The sequence below is a fragment of the Oculina patagonica genome, chromosome 12 (genome assembly GCF_052425735.1).
Source record: "Oculina patagonica isolate OP01 chromosome 12, crgOcupat, whole genome shotgun sequence".
Classification (NCBI taxonomy): domain Eukaryota; kingdom Metazoa; phylum Cnidaria; class Anthozoa; order Scleractinia; family Oculinidae; genus Oculina; species Oculina patagonica.
Genome location: NC_135769.1, coordinates 8,904,310 through 8,923,631, shown reverse-complemented (window position 1 = coordinate 8,923,631; position 19,322 = coordinate 8,904,310). Strand labels below are relative to the sequence as shown.

General features: G+C 36.7%; 1 protein-coding gene across 1 annotated transcript; it reads right to left on the bottom strand.

The window, feature by feature from the left end:
* Window positions 1-1,419: 1,419 nt before the first annotated feature.
* On the bottom strand, window positions 1,420-18,639 carry LOC144633381 (uncharacterized). The gene is made up of 10 exons (XM_078492260.1): window positions 18,519-18,639; window positions 16,616-16,630; window positions 14,834-14,974; window positions 13,780-14,090; window positions 13,633-13,666; window positions 7,142-7,156; window positions 6,341-6,490; window positions 3,769-3,912; window positions 2,718-2,990; window positions 1,420-1,548 (listed from the first exon to the last, which is right to left on the bottom strand). Exons 1-10 carry the CDS (start codon window positions 18,556-18,558, stop codon window positions 1,544-1,546), a joined length of 1,128 nt encoding a protein of 375 aa, XP_078348386.1. The 5' UTR covers window positions 18,559-18,639; the 3' UTR covers window positions 1,420-1,543.
* Window positions 18,640-19,322: the final 683 nt, after the last annotated feature.

Genomic DNA, 19,322 nt, shown 5'->3' with positions numbered 1-19,322 from the left:
ACACAGAACATTTACGGAGGTAGCTATAGCGATAAGCTATTTTTGAAAGTGATAAGCGATTTTTATTCCTAAAATAACAACATTGTCGTCACCATTTGTTAGTTAACAACGCATCAATATTGCTTCTTTGCTGATTAGGTTTCTTTTCTTTTCTTGGTATTTAAAAGGATCGTTGAGGTAATGAAACGAATAAAAATCCGGACTTTTTTTAAATTCCTTAGAGATTAAAACTTCATTTGGATAGCCAAAGTGCTTTTCTGTGTCTATCCAAAGTATATTCTTCTCCTTGCTCAACCAATAGACCAATTTCGATATATTAAATTCTATCTTGGCTCCGAGGCCTTAGATAATGAAACAAAAGAAAAACAATTATTTAGCCCTAGACAAGTTAGAATTTTGTTATATGGAAACTTGCCAGAGTCAAACAGCTTGCTGTTCTTAAAAAAAAATTCATTGATCAAAGTTTTCATTTGAGTGTACACATTTTCATGATTGTGGCAGAGGGTAAAAAAATACAAGTAAGTTATTGGAAGATTAGTTAAGTGTGTTTCCCAAATTCTTTGCCCGGGGTGACTTTATTCTTCGTTTTTGCTTATTATATACAGTGGAACCCCGATATAACAATATGCCAAGGGAGCAGTAAAATTTTATTGTTATATCGAAACTCCCGATATAACGATATGGCCGTAAAATAACCGAAATTATCTTTATATCGGGGTAAACCTAACAAGTAATTTTTACTGCATCTTAAAAGAGCCTTAAAGAGAATAATTTTGATAAAGAGGCTTAGAACACAGTATCAGTTTCGAATATCATCGTACAAAGCTGTTGTCAGAAATGTTAGAGATCACTCAAAAACTGTAACGTTTTGCAAATAAATTGTGACTGTGTACTGATAATATCGTTATATCGGGAGGATTTCACGTTCGGTCCGCTAAATTCTCATCGTTATATCGGGAATATTGTTATATCGAAGATCGTTATATCGGGATTCCGTCCCATACATTTTACTGTAACCTTTGCCGGGACATTGAATATCCATTGTTAATTATATCGGGAATATCGTTATATCGAGGATCGTTATATCGAGGTTCCACTGTATTGCTAAAAGCGAGCATGTGCTATACTTGTCCTCTATTGTAGTAGCTGTTATTGTTTTGGGGGCTAGGGGAATTATTCCTGTTGTTTGTTTTTGTTTTTTTGTTTGTTCTCTCGTGTGATAGCGAGCCATTCATATGAGACCTTGCAAGAGCTGATATTCTTTGAAAATAAACTCGATTGCTGGCGGCTCCCTCCACAAATTGTTCTCCTGTTTGTACCATTAATGAAATAGAACTGTGTTTTATTTGGCTGAACAAAGCGAAAGACGAGAGAATACATCTCTGTTTCAAATAATAATTTATTACAAATCAGAGCGTGTTGTTAACTTTTAAAGGCATTTTATTCTCATTACTTTATTCATCCCTTTGTTGTTACATAACGTTACATACTAATCTACAAGCCTCTGGTACTTCTTCAATGTTTACTTGGACGGGACCAATAATCACGCTGTGGGTTAAAAAAAAGAAAAATAAATCGGTTAGACAGGTAAGGGAGTGCTAACTTACTCTAGATTCGTTTTTTTGTCTTAGGTCTCCTCTGGGAGAATAGGGCCATAACTTACACTGGATTACGAAGCACAAAATAAAATGTTTTTGTTATTCAGTTTTAACTCTTTTACAGGTCTTATGGACGCTTTTGAGCACACGTATATTAGTACCAGACTTTTATTGGCCCTTTTAACGCTGTTCTTTGTCTCCTTAACTTGTGTGTTTGATATGGTTGTAAATGTTTGTGACCAAAACGTGAAGAGAAATGTTCCACTATCTTTAATACGTACAATGTGCAACAGCCAACAAAAAATGTGTGGTCTGCTAGTTTAAGAGTTACTTCCATCAGAGCTTAGCTTAGCGATAAGTAACTTTTAAGACAGTAAACATGCTTAAGGGGATCCGAAAAACAAAGGTGCAACATTGAAGAAAAAATTAGAAGATGGTACGCATGTTTATACAGCCTGATGGAACACACAAAATGTTTGGGAAAAATCGAAAGATTTTGTTAACCCAATTTGGTCGTAGGCGAGGGTCCTTTCAACAACTAAAGGGGCTATGTCATGGTTGAGGTAGGTTTATTTTATTACGTTTTACCAAAAACTTGCTACGAAACTAAATGTTTGCAAAGAAATTACCTCTGTGGAACTAAGTGACAAAACCATGGTTTGTTTGCAACCAAATGTGTCTCCGGAGTGTTGTAATTTAATGTTACAAGCAAAGGTGACTGAGTTTTAAAACTGTTCAGCCCATATTGCAATCCGTTTCAATCTTCGTTCCGGGCCATCCGTACCTTCTCTTGTATTTGCCGTGTTATTGAAATTAATGTTCCTTCACTTTAAGATGTTATTTTTTATTTCCCCGAATTTGATGGTCACTGCCCATGCCTAAATTTGGCTAAAAACCGTGACAGTCCCTTTTAACAAGAAGCGGCCGTTTTTTAGTGAGATAAAATTAAACCAACAGAATTCAATGATACGCCATAACCATGCTCATAAAGCGTCATGGCCTAATGGAAAACGACTACAAACGGCAGTAGAGCGCGCGTAGTGTGATTCTGTAGAATGGGATTTATTTTCTAGATCAAAGTCTTGCTATGCTAACAGCACTACTCTTTAAATTGCCAACCTTCCATTGACGGCGTAGTGGGTTTTTCTGTGGTGGTTGGTTCAGTTGTGAGCTCCTCAGTTGGTTCCTCAGTAGTAGGTCCCACGCCTGATCCCTCAGTAGGACCCTGAGTTGGAACAGGAGCTGGTGGACGACGACCAACGAAGCACCAGCGTGCATCAGGAACTGTATGGTCAAAGCAACAGCCTCTGTCCTTCTCACACTCGTCACGCTGTATTCCGAAATATCCGCACTCTTTGCGTTTCTCTGGCACAATGCCGTAACATTTGCTATCTGTAAATTCAAAAAAAAAAATGCGTATATGTTATAATTTCCAGCTGTGGCCTTATGGTTGGTGCTTCGAGCTAAGAGTTTGAGGGCTTGTGATGTCGTCTTTGGGTATCATAGTGCCTCCCCAGAGTGCTTCTCTCTAGCAAGAGCATAAATGGGAACAGGGAAATGTTTGGGACACGTCACAAAAAGGCAGCTTGTGATGGAGAAGCATGCTTTCTGAAGTGGATAAGCAGTTCTCTTAGCAGGTGGCTCCATGGTACCAAAACTGAAGTTACGCGCCGGCATTGTAAGCTACCAAGACTTAAGGAAAAACTTTGAGCAGTCATCCATGTGTACCCACTTTTAGATAAACATACCGGACAATAGGAAAATTCCAAGCATAGTCTGAATATGTGTCAATATACAAAAGTTTAAGTCCTAAAGATGATTCTTAACCAGATCTCTAATCTGTCTCGAAATACGTAGTTTCGTAGTACTTTGGCAGGGGCGTTTGAACCAGCATCACAAATATAACGGGTTCGTTTCCCATTAGAGGCTTATTTTTTGGTCTTGTTTTATGGTTTGCTTACGTTGCTGCACAACTGCCAATAGTTTATGTTGGTGTTATGTCTAAAATTCTCAAGTGCATGATGACGTTATGACCAGTGAGTAGTACGTTTCCTTGTTTTGAAAAGATTTCCTAAGGTACTCGCTTGCGTTCGAATTTTATATTTAATTTTTTCTTCAGTGTTTGTCGAAAAGATACGAAACATAAAGGATCATGCAGAGGTATACCTACCCGTCGGGTAAAAGCAGGACTTGACGCCGAGGTGGTTATAACTGTCGTCATAACAACAGCCTCTACCTTCGCAGGCGTCTTTGGTAATACCAATCCATCCGCAGTCATCGCGTTTTAAGGGATGAATAGAACGGCATTTGTCAACTGTTAGAAAGAAGAAAATCAAATTGCGGGCTTGCAGACGGACAAGTTTTTAACTTTAACCAGAAGTACCCAAGATCGTTTACCACACAAAATTTTGCTTGCTTTAGATTACTGTTGCTCCTTAAATCAGATGTACATGAAATAAAGCACATTTTGAAGGAAATTGTCTTTCTATTAATACTTTAAAATTCTTTTCTTTGTTTGTTTGTTTGTTTGTTTCTTACCTTCTTTCTTTCTTACTTTCTTTCTTTCTTTCTTTCTTTCTTTCTTTCTTTCTTTCTTTCTTTCTTTCTTTCTTTCTTTCTTTCTTTCTTTCTTTCTTTCTTTCTTTCTTTCTTTCTTTCTTTCTTTCTTTCTTTCTTTCTTTCTTTCTTTCTTTCTTTCTTTCTTTCTTTCTTTCTTTCTTTCTTTCTTTCTTTCTTTCTTTCTTTCTTTCTTTCTTTCTTTCTTTCTTTCTTTCTTTCTTTCTTTCTTTCTTTCTTTCTTTCTTTCTTTCTTTCTTTCTTATATATTAAAACTGAACTGGAAACCTCTCCATTTCCATCAATGACGCAGTCCGTTAACATTTACGTGGTAAAAGCCAGCAATGGAAGTGTTATGTTAAAATAATAGCATTTCATAACATATGCTACGCAAAACCTTTTTTTAATACCCAGCTAAAGTAATGCACAAGACCGGCTACTAAGTAAAAGTTTAAAACTGCAGTAAAACATAATGTCAAGACGTGACAAGATTGAAACGTTTGTTCAGTGTGTCTATATCATTTTGATTTTTGTGGAGGTCATCTTTTAAAAAATCAGCTTTTTTGTTATTATTATTATTATTCAAATTTTAACAGTAAACAAATATGTTGTCCAAAAAAAAATAACGTAATATAGCGTATGAGACAATGTCGAAAGGCAGAATGAGTGAAAGTAGAACACTGCAACACGCTCTGATTTCTAATCAGTAACAACGTGAAAAGCATTTTAAACGTTTTCTTTCTAAACCTTAAGATGCAAGCTAGCTATAGCGAAATGGATTTCAGACGAATTTACCAAAACATAAAAGTAAATGCGAAAAGCAAATACACTGTATTTGTACATAATAAGTATAATAAGTATGTTTTTCAAAAATATTAAAGCGAATTCTTGCGAATGAATCACGGCGTGTAAAATAAAATCTTGTGGATTTCTCTTGCACCGATATGCAAAACTTCAATGAATACCTTCACTACCATTCAGTTCTATCAAGTTGAATTTATGCTGCCATTCGACGTTTATTTTATTTATTTTTAAAATATAAGTGTTCCTGGTCTTTATCAATAATTTCGCTGACACCACCAACTATCGTAAGGAAGAGGAACAGTGAACTAGCACTATCCATAATACGTTTCGGTATTGTTGCGTTCTCTGTTATGTCTCTGTAGGACAACCTTTCTTGAAACTGCTGAAGCTTACAGCACTCGTAATTTAAAGGGACTATATCACCGATTTTAAAAGATTTTTGAATAGCCCAAATTTATATTTGTGTCGTAGGAAACCTAAAAATAATGGTCCATTTTAATAACAATTGCTATTTTAGAGTACTAAAACTGTTTAACAGCGCGTTTGGCTGCAGATGGATTGCAATTTGAAAACGTTATCCAACATTTTCAAGTTGTTCTGCGCGCCTTCAAAAAAAATCGATATTTACAGCCGAAGTTTTATTTCTTTCCCCAAATAAAGGTTATATCTTCCGTTAAATGTTCAAAGACAATGTTTTTCATGGGTAAATTTGCCTACCACTTATTCCAGAACAGTTAAGACCAAAAACCTGCGAGATCCCCATGACAAAGTCCCTTTACAGGCAAGACATGCAATAATCGCCAACTTATCATAGCGTGGCTTAGTTCCTGTAAACAAACTTACGGAGAAAACTGCAGGACAATTGATTCAATGTGTGCTTAAGAAGCTACGCTGGCTACCTGTACGCTATCGAATAATTTACAAAATTCTTTTACTGGTCTACAAAGCTCTCCATGGGGCAGCACCTTGCTACATGAAAGAGTTACTTTACTATCGCACCTCTCGGAGATATTTAAGATCATCTACACAGCACCTTCTGGCGACCCCCAAAGTAAAATTAAAAACAGATGGAGAGAGAGCATTTGCTGTGGCAGCCCCAAGACTGTGGAACACAATCCCCCTTTGAACTTAGATTAAGTCCTTCTATTGACATTTTTAGAGACATTTAAAAACGTGCCTTTTTAAACAGGCTTTTTAATTATTTTATTTTTTAGGTACATATGAACTTATATTTGTAAGTATCCGTTTTTTAAATTTTTAGAGTTTTTAACTTTTTTACATCATTTTATTAATATTTTTATTGTAAAGCGCCATGGGCAATTAGTGGATTTTGGCGCTATAAAAATACTTTTTATTATTATTATTTATTAAGTATATATTACCCAATTCCACTTTAGGCCTGAAACACCAAGGTACACCTGGAACGGTGTCGTCATAACAACAGTGTCGGGTAGTCACACATTCGTCTCTTTGGATCCCAAAATAGCCGCAGTCTACACGCTTTTGAGGGTCAATACCATCGCAGTTCCCATCTTAAAGGCAAAAAAAGAAAGGAGAATTAATTTAACGTATTGGGAAAGGAGGTGCAGTTATTAATATCTGTAATAATACCGGTAACAGCTATACCGTCTGCAATTGCCGTTTGAAAAATATTTTGTTGTATTGACCATTCAATTGCCAGAAGTAGGGTAATGCAGTTGCATGTAGTATATTTTCTGCCCTCTCGTCAGATTGTGGTAGAATGAGCAATTTGTAAACAAGAAAACAAAAGTCAGAGTAAAAAAAACAAACAAACAAACGAGCAGACCGTACCGAGCCCGCTCTCCTAGTGCTCTCCTTTTACCTTTCTCGCTCGCGCTTTTATTTTGACCGCAGCAATCATAATCTAAGAGTTTGTAAGGAACAAGCTAAACTCTGCTTTAAAATATATAAAGCTTCTTTACTACTTCACAGAAACGAGCGCGTTCTTCGAAACCACCAAGTGCAACCAAGTGTAGCTGTCGTGAGATTAGAAAAACCTCCCAAGTCACAAGACCTCTATGAAGGTGAAGAAGTCGCGATGTGTTTTTACCTCTGCAAACACAGTGGATCCCGAACTGGAGCACTTCTTGAATAGATTACGGATTTTACTGGGAATTTACTTTCCATATAAAATGTTATTAAGTAGAAGTAAGATGCCTTACCTCCCAAAGCGTACCCTAATAAAGAAAAAGCAAATCACGCAGTTAGTGGTATTCAAGAAGACGAGCGTCCATATTATAAGAGCAGTTTTCAATTGAGTGTTGTTAAACCAAAACCAAAGTAATTACTCTAGCCAATTACAAAGAACACAGACATGCAGTAAAGCTATCAAAACTTGAAGCAAATACGTGAAGCCAGCACGAAGCGCGGGAAAATGTGTGTGAGCGAGTCATGATTGGTTTTGGTCTTACTTTTGATTGACTGAGAAAGTGGAGCGAGGGTTTTAAACCAATCATAAAGCGTAGTAATACAAAACCAATGCAAATGCAAATTACTTGTGACACTCAAGTGAAAACCGCTCTATCAAGAGAGAAAACACCGAGAAGGAAGTAGGACAAAATATAACACTAAACAAAGAAGCTTTATTTAAAAATTAATTGGCGGAGAAATGAAGGTAGTGTGCACATAACATTGTATCAAATATTTTTTACAAGGAGTATTAGAAAATCATACGCGACGACAGTAATATTTACATTTTTTTAGATCAATTATTATACAAGCCAAACAAATCATGGAATCTTAATAGAAGACATTATATATTATGCACACGATCATTCTTGAACAAACAATTTCGCTGTATATGACATCTTGCTTTATCCCTAATGGGAGCCATAGAACAATAGACTTCTGCACGAAACAGGTGGGCTTTTTCAGCCGTATTTTGTATTGGTTTGCTTTGGAAAACTAGCACGAAATCTAACGAAATGAAAACGAAGCTTTATTAAAACGAAAGTGCTGAAATCTTTCGATTTGATGAGGGGCCAACATCCCACAACGCTGAATTCAGAGCAACCAATAAACTAATCGGCTTGTTATAAGTCCAAACGAAGCATCAATGGTAAGGTTAAAAAATACTCTAACGTAGTTAACATATTGAGCCTGTGTGTTCATTTTTCCACCCTCATAGCATAACAGCTTCGTTAGCGGCTAATGGTCTGGCCATTTGAGCTTGGTTTTGGAACCCGCGATAATTATATCCTCGTTGATAAGCTCCTGCAACTAACTCAAAATAAACAATAGAAAACAGGAAGAGGGTCTTTGTCATGCAATCGACACTAAAAATGTCCCAAGTTTGCATATCTACTTATTTCAGTTCCTAACACGAAAAAGTTAGGAACGCAAGAACATCTTACTTGGCTTAACCGCATTTTAAACTATCGATCGATACCGAGATTTTCCGTAAGGTACCAAGGACCGTTTCCAAACAGTCTTCTCTTTCAAAGTTATAAACTTTGCTCGTCTTCTTGAAAGTTAAGTTATTGTCGAAGAATGTGCAAACGTGATAACTATTGGAATAACCGGCACGCATACATGCATGCACAGGCGATGACGCTTTACAACATGTTACAATGATCCAGAAATTGCATTTTTCTTATTAATTTTTATTGTTATTTGCCTTGACTACAAAACGAACCTCCAATACATTACAAACCTACAGTATGATAAGATAAATACATTAAATCATTATGAACTTCGTCATTTAGCAACAGAAAGGCCCAGGATTGATTTCCACACCTAGTCGATACTGAAGATTGTGTGACATTTCCGTATTGAAATGGTCTGAAATGTAATGAAGTCAACACCGCTTACTACCGGGTTACTAGAATCACTTACATGCATTTATGCAACTTATCAAACAAAACATTTTAGATCAGCTAAATCAGCAATAGGGTAGAAGTTCTTTCTGAACTCTGGCTTCTCGTACAAATAGGAAAACGGATACCGTCACTGTGTTATTTTAAATGGCTTGAGATAAATACCCGAATAAATATTATCAAAAGCAGTAAAAGGAAGATGGCGAGTCGCGAAGGGAAAAGAAAAGAAAATTAACTTAAAGTTAAATATTATCGACAACAAAGCACGTCAAAGCAAACAATGATTTCAGATAGCTCACCTTTGCAATCTAAACAAGATACTGCTGCCATCGGTCCCCCTTTTGGAAAGGTTTCAAAAGTTATGACACTAACCGGCCTTCACTCGTCAAATTCAACATCAGGCAACTTAGTCTGCCATCACGTATGCCGACTTCGAATACACGTACAACGGTAAAAAAGTTCTTTAAGGCTGCGTTTACACGGACACGGTTTCATTTGTAACCGCATCGAAAGCGATGCGGTTACTCCTTTCGTTTACACGGCACCCATCGAGACCACTACTGTAACCGGGTCGTTTTGAAAACGCTGTCAAAAGTGGAGCGTTTTCAAAACGATACGGTTTCGTTGTCGTGTAAACGGTCAAAAACGGCGAAACCGCATCGATTTGAAAACGGCCATGTATTTTGGCACGAACTGGCTGGCTTGCGAAGGGTAAACATGGTGAAAAACGCATAGAGAGCAGCGCTTGTTTATACAATCACATTCGAAAACAGTCGGAAAATCGTTATATAGGCTCCGTGTAAACACTTCGAAACCGTGTCGTTTTCGATGCGGTTTCGAGGTCATGAAACCGTGTCGATTGATAACCGTGTCCGTGTAAACGTAGCCTAAGCGAGCTCACAATTATCCAGTACATCATTCTCCCCTGACCCCAAAACTCCGTTTAACTGTACGTTAGAAATCAAACGCGTTTTGCCGATGGATGCTCTTAAGGTTGATTCATACTTGACAATCAAAGATGGCGTACCGAAACTGAGTAAACAACAAAGTGTCTAGTTCCCAGTGCTACTCGGTTGGAGTAATCTCTCACGCACGCATACGCAACGCATACACGGCCGTCCACCGGGCGATAGCATATTGCTGGTTTTCACTGTCACGCAATCAAAAAATAAATTCGAAACCATTCAACTACAGAAGCTATGAATTTCAAATATTATAGATGATAAATAGATAAACAATTTCTCCAAGCTTCAGGTCTGTGCGGTGTACCGTTCGAGGGTTATTTTCCGAACCTTTCCACGCAAATTTATAAAGCTTAGTATGGAGCCGCCATCACTGTGTCCTGCTGAGGGACACAGTAATGGCCGCCGTGATGTCAGAGAAACCATCTGGAACTCAATTCTGTTTACAACAGCGGCCATCCTTGGCTTAAGAGCTAGTACACTTTCACATAAACACCACTTATTATATCTGAAATGTCCATTCTGCACAAAATGGAAAGGAAAGGCCTTTTTTCAAACAAAACAGCTTTGTCACGGCACTCAGCTTGATGTCACATACGACGGAGAACTCAAATATTCAAAATGCTCTGTTTTAAAAACGAATGACACTATCGATCTGGAAATTTGCAAAAATATATATTTTTAGTTTATCTTTCGCCTAATGACAACGAAAATTTAGAAGGCCAAGTGAATTTTGATTTCAGAATTTTATGACGTAACATGAAAACCAAGAATAGGCGTCACCGCCTAAAAAGTAGAGTTTTATACGACTGCAGTTCACTCGTCTAAAGGAAAATCTGTATTCTTATTTAATAGTTTTGTTACGAAATGAAAGTAAATACACTTTTTTTTAATAAGAATATTGTTTTTCCGACCCAGGCTGAATATTCTTATTTTTCTTCCAATTTTAGCCTGGAAATGTTCTTATGAAGATTCTTAGATAATACTACTTGACATTTCTGTGCATGTATTGGATGTTTGGTGCCCAGATCTGTATCGTGTTACATTGTGCACATGTACCATTGCTTTTCGTTGCCGAGCGCCAGCAAAATCAAGATGTTGCGTCAGACGACACTTGGTCACTTCCTCGCAGAGATACAGTGACGGAAATGATAATACCTTATTTTGTTTCAACTAAAAACATATTTAATTGTATTGTATTTACAAATTTTCAACTCAAAATTATATTCTTTTCAAAATCTCAGCCTGCGGTTTATTCTTAAAATATTCTTAAAAATTCGCAAATTTCAGCCTCAATATTCTTATAAACTAGATTCTTATTAAATAATAAGCAGGTAGTATAAAAAGCCCCGTGAATTTATCTTAAATTTAACGAAACGTTTAAGTCGTAGTTTAAGACTGCTGTAAAATTTCTTTTTTCTCTTTGGTTTATGCATGACACGAAATTTAGTAGATGGTGCTTTCATATACAAAAGCAGCCCTTCACAGTTAATATCATGCAATGAGGAGCTAGCTGTGAAAAGGGAACAAATTAGTGATGAATCGAAATTGGGTAATCGCAATAATTAAGTGAAGCAGGAATGCGAAACAGGACAAAGAAGTAAAAATGTACGAGTTAGATTCAGAGTAAGGAAAAAAGAAAACATTTTGTATACCAACCTTATGACTAGAATCCAAAGAAATCAACATAATTTCCGCCGCGATATAAGCAAATACGAAGTTAACGTGAGCCAGAAGTTTTGCAAATTACTTGCCACGTATGTGTAACGTGAGAGTATCGAGGACAAAAAAGGCCAAAAGTTAAAAATGTCAAAAGAAGCAATATCTTAAATAAAGATGTGCATGATTGGGTCTGCTCTTACCTATTCCCAACAGTGCGAGAAGAATGGTCGTGAAGGACATTTTGATTTCGATACTCCAGCGTCAGAACCGAGTGTCAAATGCAATCAAAACTCGTTTAGTCTCCGAGTTTGTATGTCGTATAACTCGCCATAAACGTCACAAGTGACAGGTGTATTCCATGGAAACTGGTCATGTTTCTGATGCATTCAGAATAATCTCATCTTTTCCTTGGCGAATTATTTGCAGAAGGCGTTTACCTTCAAAAATTAAACCTATCATTAAACGAAGAGTATTGTTAGAAGAAAGGAGAAATCATTTGCATGGTTCGTGATTTGAGTCATTCACGGAAAACAAATGCGATCAATTGAAAGACAGCAAATCAGCCAAAACTCCATGATTTATTTTGTTAATGCGAGAAAAGAAACAGGTGGCATATGCATATTAGTCGCGTATTGATTTTTGTCGATGAAAGTGCACGAAATTCAGTAATAATTCATAATTGACAATTAAATAATGAGATTATCAGCCCATATATTGAGAGCGAATAATCTAGTTGTTTCAGTAGAATTCCAAGTTAATTTCCTTCAAATGAAATTTCCAATTATTTCTTCGCATTTTATCGCAAAATCGCAGCAGACTGAATTATTATTTGAAACGTGCAGCTGTGTACACGGGCTTGATTTTCAATTCAAACAACAATTTCCGAGATTTTAGTCTTCTCGGCAATTGAATTATCACTGAGGAAGATTTTCTTAAACTCCTTTCGAGACATCAGAGAAACGAGAAAACGTCATGATTTTGTAGAAGACCTAAAGCTCAGCCAATCAGATTGCAGCATTTGCATTACAGCACTAGAAAAACTCTACTAACACTAACTAAAATTGTTGCACTCTTAATTCCGTTCCGACCTCGAAGGCTGTCGTCACACACCGGAACTAGCCGCAACGATTCTATCTTAAGTTAAGATATGCATCCTTACTTCTGATCAGCCAAACTAAATGTAAATATCGCAGAAATGTGTTATGATTTACCCCTTGCCATTTCAAATATAGGGTTTATTTTGCACCAGGCGTTAAACAACTACGAACGACCCAAACGCCGATGAAAATTAAATTTGCATTTTATTTAAAAACCTCGCAATACTGATGTGTATCTTTCAGTTTTGTGTTAAGATGTAGCGAAATGAATACTGAATAGTTTATAGTGAATTAGAGAATTGCGTGAAAACCAATATACTTTTTAAATAAATATACATTAGCTTTACAAAAATTTTTTAGCACGTTGGTTTGCTTGTTTCCAGAAGCAGCTGATACGCGCAATACATCGACGGATAGAAAATAATAATAAACAGAATTCACAATGAATAGATGTATCAAACATTAGTGTTCATATTATGCTATCTTCCATAAAATAGTCACGAAGTTTGAGCAAGGCACAGTTTCATTCTAGTTCCCGCGGCCGCTTGTCTCTTTTAGCCGGTGGAGCCTGTGCACGAGAAACAAGTTGCTCTGGTGACACGATTTGATTGGCTAGATTTTCACAAAATTTCAAATCTAGCCAACGAATTTAACCGTTTTAAACTCTCGTATAAAAAAGATTTTAAAACGTTCATTTGATTGCTGTTGCATTTGGGAGGGAACATTGTAGGCAAGCCTAGGAGCATGCATGACTCGAAATTGAATTTTCAGCTTTGGAATGTAAATTACTGCTGCTTTTATGATTGTTTTATAAAAAAATGTTTTGATAAAATTATTGGACGGGATAGATCTAGGCCAATCGCTTCAACTTATCGGGAACTCTATATTTTTTTTTAATTGAAGTGGCTATTCGTCGCAATGTAGCTCATCCAAATAACTTTAAAAAGACACAAGACTTCTGATTAATGCAGTTTACGTTTTATTCAATATCCACTCTACTATCTATAAGTAAAAGAGCGATTTTCCTGCTCCTAGGTCCTTCTATTTTTTCCTTTGTGTGTCACTGCATCAGTAAGATAGGCTGTGAAGGGAAATTAAAAAGGGATCAGTAACTAACTTTCCCAAGAAATAAATTCTACGTTTTTGCACGCCTAGAAGTAAATTTTAAACTTTTGGACCAGACTAACCATTTCTGTTTTGTAACAGAATAGTTCAGTCAACAATTTGTATGATAGTATACCTTATAAAGGTCGTTTCCTTATGCTGCTGCCCCCTCCACTCCCTCTCCTGGTGACTCGGTTCCTTCTTCGCCTGGTGACTCGGTTCCTTCTTCTTCACCTGGTGACTCGGTTCCTTCCTCCGCCTCAGTTGGTGGCTCGGTGGCTTCCGCTGCCTCATTTGGTGGCGCAGTGGCTTCCCCTGGCACCGCCGGTTCCTTACCCTTGAAGCACCAAGGTACATTGGGTACCGTGTGATCAAAACAGCAACCATTGTCGTTCTCGCATTCTTCCCGCTGTATTCCAAAATAGCCACATTCTTTCCGTTCCTCTGGAGCAATTCCGTAGCATTTGTTATCTAGAAAAGGAAAAATAATAGTTATATCAAATTGATAAGTGGTGTCTACAAAGAGTGTAAGGTTAACATAGAGTGTATTTGTCAGCGCATTTTTCCTCGTTTAAGTGTGGGAGATAAACCGAGTTATGCCAGATGATTACCATTGTCTTTTGTTGTCTGGTAAAGTTTATTAAAAAAAGCTGATGGAATAATATGCTACTCTGAGAAGTTTCTGTGTTTTAGCTTAAAGGTTGTAAAGTTGTGACTCTTTCAACTTTAAGTGATTTGTATGGAAAAAGCTACCCTGGACTTCCTTGCGTCGTTATCAAGTTTTTCATGATATAAGTGTTCCTGTTTCGGAGTATACCCTCGCAAATTCATACAATGATTCACCTTGACTTGCTCTATAAGTTAAAGTGGTGATATTATATTGACAAATTGTTCTTTGGGGGGCCAAAAACTAACAACGGCCGGCCGCATTTGCATTAGGACTGTACGAGAGGAAATCAGTAAACATTCGCTTGGGGACCTGTACAAACTTGGCCGGCCAACAACAGATTCGGCATCGCTTTTATTCACGACTCATATTCGATAATGTTCGGTTGGCTACGGTCAATCTTCGGCGAAACAACCCTTGGAGTGATATTGTGTCCAACACTGATGGCATGGGGGGCTCGGCTTTATCATACTATTTCCCCATTTATGTGTAATAAGAAAACCATAACAGTTTGAAAACTACATTTATCTTTTAACTGAATACTAACCAGTTGGATAAAAACACCACTTAGTTTTAAAGCCAAAGTCAGTGTCGTCATAGCAACAGCCTCGGTCTTCGCAGGTGTCCTGCTCAATCCCGTACCACCCACAATCGTTGCGGTCATTAGGACTCACACTGCATGACTCGGCTATCACGGAATGTAAGGTTGATACATTTTTAGTTTCAATTACATTTGCACATACCTTATTTATTCGATAAAGCGTCTAGGTGCTTATTACATTTTTGGACCATGAGAGTGGACACTTCTTCGAGGCTGGGCGCTTATTAAATTTTCACCATTTGTCGAAAGTAGTACCGTAATGATTTGATTTAGCGCCCGGGGCGCTTATTTACTTTTGGCACCTTAAGGGAGGGCGCTTATTCGAGACAGGGCGCTTATTTAATTATTTGAGAAACAACCAAATGTATCTAACAATAACAGAAACCGTAACAGTTAGAAATTGTTATAAGTTTAGTTACTTTTAATCTAATTGTAAATTTCAGCAGTAAATATATACATAAACTGTACGATGAACGGTCAGGAGTTTATCTAGTTGACGTCAATGATTTCAGTAGGGCCAGTTATCCACAATCGGGGCACTTATTAGAATAGGGGTGCTTATAAGAATGGGGACGCTAATAAGAATGGGGGCGCTTATTGGAATAGGGGCGCTTATTTACAAAAACACATTCGAAGGGGGGGGGCGCTTATTTGGAAGGGGGCGTCCTCATGGGCTCGATGAGGATGAGTGAGTGAGCTTATTGGAAGGAGGGCGCTAAATCGAATCATTACGGTAAGTTTATTTTACAACAAAACAGTGAATAATACACCACTTTCATAATGGCGGCCAATTTATTTATTCTTTTATATGTATGTTAATTAGCCCTACTGGCCTCGTTTTAGAGTAAAAATTCTTTTGAATTTTTCACATGCTGACGAGGCCAGTAGGGCTAATTAACATACATATAAAAGAATAAATAAATTGGCCGCCATTATGAAAGTGGTGTATAAACGTGAAGATGAACCAGAGCAGAATTTTAACTGTTCATTGAAAGTTTCTGTAAAATACCAAGAAAACTAGGTCTTCGGGAAAGTCTCTTAGTAGTACTTAGACAATTTAAATCTCAATTTCAATAGTAATCATAGTACTGCTCTTGTGCACTTTAGTATTTTTTTTTTATTTACTCTTCCTGCCTACAGGGTGAACGCTTATTCGAGGTTGGGCGCTTAATGGAATAAATGCTTTTTAACAATTAGACTACGAGCCCGAGTTTTCTATGAGCAAATTGACTATTGCTCAGATTTTACGCGAAATTCGTTCATTACCCGTTTAATTGACTTCCAACTGGCACATTTCACTTTAATACATTTCCCACAATGTTGAAATGTTATGGGTACTATTTTCTAATGGTGTATCGAGAGGTGCTCAAAAGAGGGAGAGAGAAGAGAGGGTTGGTCATGATTATGGGATCTTCCATCATGGATAAGAAGGAAGATAGTTAGGAGGTTTATAGTCGCATCTGCAATTTGTGTAATGTAGAACCGGGAGCAGTTCATTAATGCTTGGTGACTTGTAGAAGTTATTTGAAGTTATGGAAAGTTGGATGAAGCTCTCTCTCTCTGTCTTGTGAGTGTTATAATAACAAGAGTGAAAATTAAACTTGCTTGCTTTTTTCGTATCTGTAATTGAGAAATGAGTTAAAATTCCATTCTTTTAGTCTTCCCAAAATGACTCAGATTAACATTTAAATGAAGGGAATTGAACGAGAGATATAAAAGTAGTGTTACCTGCCAATGAGTATCCTGTTTAAAGAAAAAAACAGAGGCTTAGTAATATTCTATAAATATAGTTAACTTAGGTTCTAATGGCTCAAGAATTAATCGGGCCACAAAAAAGATTAAAATAAATGTCAATGAAAGCACTTAAAATACGGCCAGTGAATTTGACCAATCATAGCGGGCATATTATCTGAGATAGTAATCAAATGAGATATCGAAAATATAAAGTTCAACGTCTAACCGCGTGGTGTGATTGGCTAAAAGATAACGAGCTGTCATCAGTTTTTTCTCGGTCCAGACTCTACTGAACAGAAGGTCATCTAGTTTTGTGAAGATATTTTAATTTTTCAGTTTTTAATGTGTGACATTAGCCTTATTTGAAAACTCCAACCGGCAATTGATGAATAGATCGTAGTCGACCGAAAACAAATATAAATATATTTTATCAGCAGCAACTGAATGTTTGAATTATTTTTTTATGCCAAATGTAAATAGCGCTAATATTTTGAACAAACACAAATTTAATTCCAAATTTATTTTCGACTTTGTTTCAAAACAGAACCCTTTATTCGTATTAACTAGGAAACTGCCATGCTGAAAAAGCTTAACTAATGATTTGCGACGTGCTATTATGTATTATTTATATGACAAGAAATTATTGCTTTTTGTTTAAAATAAATTAAATTCAGATGGAAATTTAGCGGCTTATTTGTGTGACCGTGTTCAATCAATATTCTTTTGTTTTAGTAATTTTACGGAACGTGTCACTCCTTTAGAACCACGATGTGGCAGTTATTTGATATCATGTTCTTGCTTGGAAGAATTGAAAAACGCCGTCTTTAAAATTCAATAAAACTGTATAATTTGCTTTAAAAGGTATCATTTTTTTTTTCAAAAACGCACCTCACATTTAATAGCGCAAATTATAACACATTTCTATTGTTCAAAATAAAACGTAAGGCCGAAGAAAAGCAATACCTCGATGCGTCGTTAAGCTCAATGTTATTATATCTACTAGCATTTAGCTATACATTTCTTTCACGAAAGAAAAGAAAACTGAGGCCTCCTCACCTATACCCAAAGTTAGGAGAAGAACTGTTGTGGTCCGCATTTTGTCGTGAACTGTTTCTTTGACATAAATTTCGCTTCATGGACAAAACGTTTTGTTCTGTTTAAATTGTGGGTTTATCGATTTGTTTGCCTCGCATCAAAAGAACGAGTAAATTCTTTAGTAACATCTGCAACTTCTGAGTGGAACTTAATTGATGCCACGACGAGCGTCCATTTTTCAAAGCTTGACAAAGGTTTTATTACACGGCGTTTTATTTGTTATTTCTACATTTTGAACTAGTGAATTAATTTTGAGAAGAAAGGCAACGACGAAAGACAGACCTGTGTTATTTTAAGAAGCTTTAAGAACACATTAAAAGGGGAGTGGTCAGAAACGCGAAATAAATACCCTGACTGCTATTTCCCTTTCAGCCGGTCCATGCCCATTTTATGCTATAATGTATCGTACTTGTAACATGAACAAAGGGTTTTAACGGCCTGTAACATTATTTGTGGCAGGTGAAGCTTACACAATAAAAAAAACTTTTAAACAAAGAAAACCTGTTGAGCGATCAATCCGAGGAACAACGGCACGACAGGGAAGGCAGTAAGATCAATATCACACAGTCACAATAAATAAGATATCAATTTTCTTTTTCAAAAACTCACCTCACATTAAATAGCGCAAATTATGGCCCAGTTAGCAAATAACACATTTCTATTGTTCAAAACAAACGTAGGGCCGACGAATAAAAAAGCAAATAATACCCCCGATGCGTCGTTTAGCTCAATATCATTATATCAACCGACATTAAGTTAGACATTTGTTTTACAAGAACAAAGAAAACTGAGGCTTCCTTACCTACACCCAAAATTAGGAGAAGAACTGCTGTGGTCTGCATTTTGTCGTGAACTGTTTCTTGGGCAGAAGCAAACGTCGACTGTGTAGAAAGCCTTTGTGTTCAAGTTTAAATGTTCTATAGCACGTATTGAGCCCATTGTAACCCATAGAAACCATAGCCTTCAACAAGCATGAAAACAAATGGATATATACTTTTCTCTTTCATTGTAAAGAGACAAATTATGCAGACTGTTAGATATGATCAATTGAAGCCGAAACAGGTCATTCAAACTCCAAACAGACAAATCGGCCACGTACGTTTTAGCTTTCATTGTACTTTGAATATAAATTTTTTGTGTTATCTAACTTTCATTTATTTCTATACAAAACGCCTCTTGATCGACACAAATCATTTTAAATTCAGCCGACTTGGGCCTTGAAGTGATATCACATACCACATATCATATATATATATATCATTACAACAGAGCTAACAGAAAATAGCACAATTCGAGGTTAGCGTGACATTCTTAAATATTTCACTAAATGAAAAATCAAATTTCACGAGTAGAATTACCATACCACTTTTAGCAACAAGGCGAATTTACGAAGAGTTCAGATTCAACGTCGAAGAAATAGCATGAGAAGGTCGAATTTTCACGATGTTTACAAAGAAATGTATGGCGTGCAATGGCACACTACCCGCAGACCCGCGCGCCATACATTTCTTGTAAAAATCGCAATTTTTAAATTGTTGTATTTTATCGAGTTTCAATCAGATCTCCATGAATTTATCAGAAACTATTCCTGAACCAAATTTTTCAC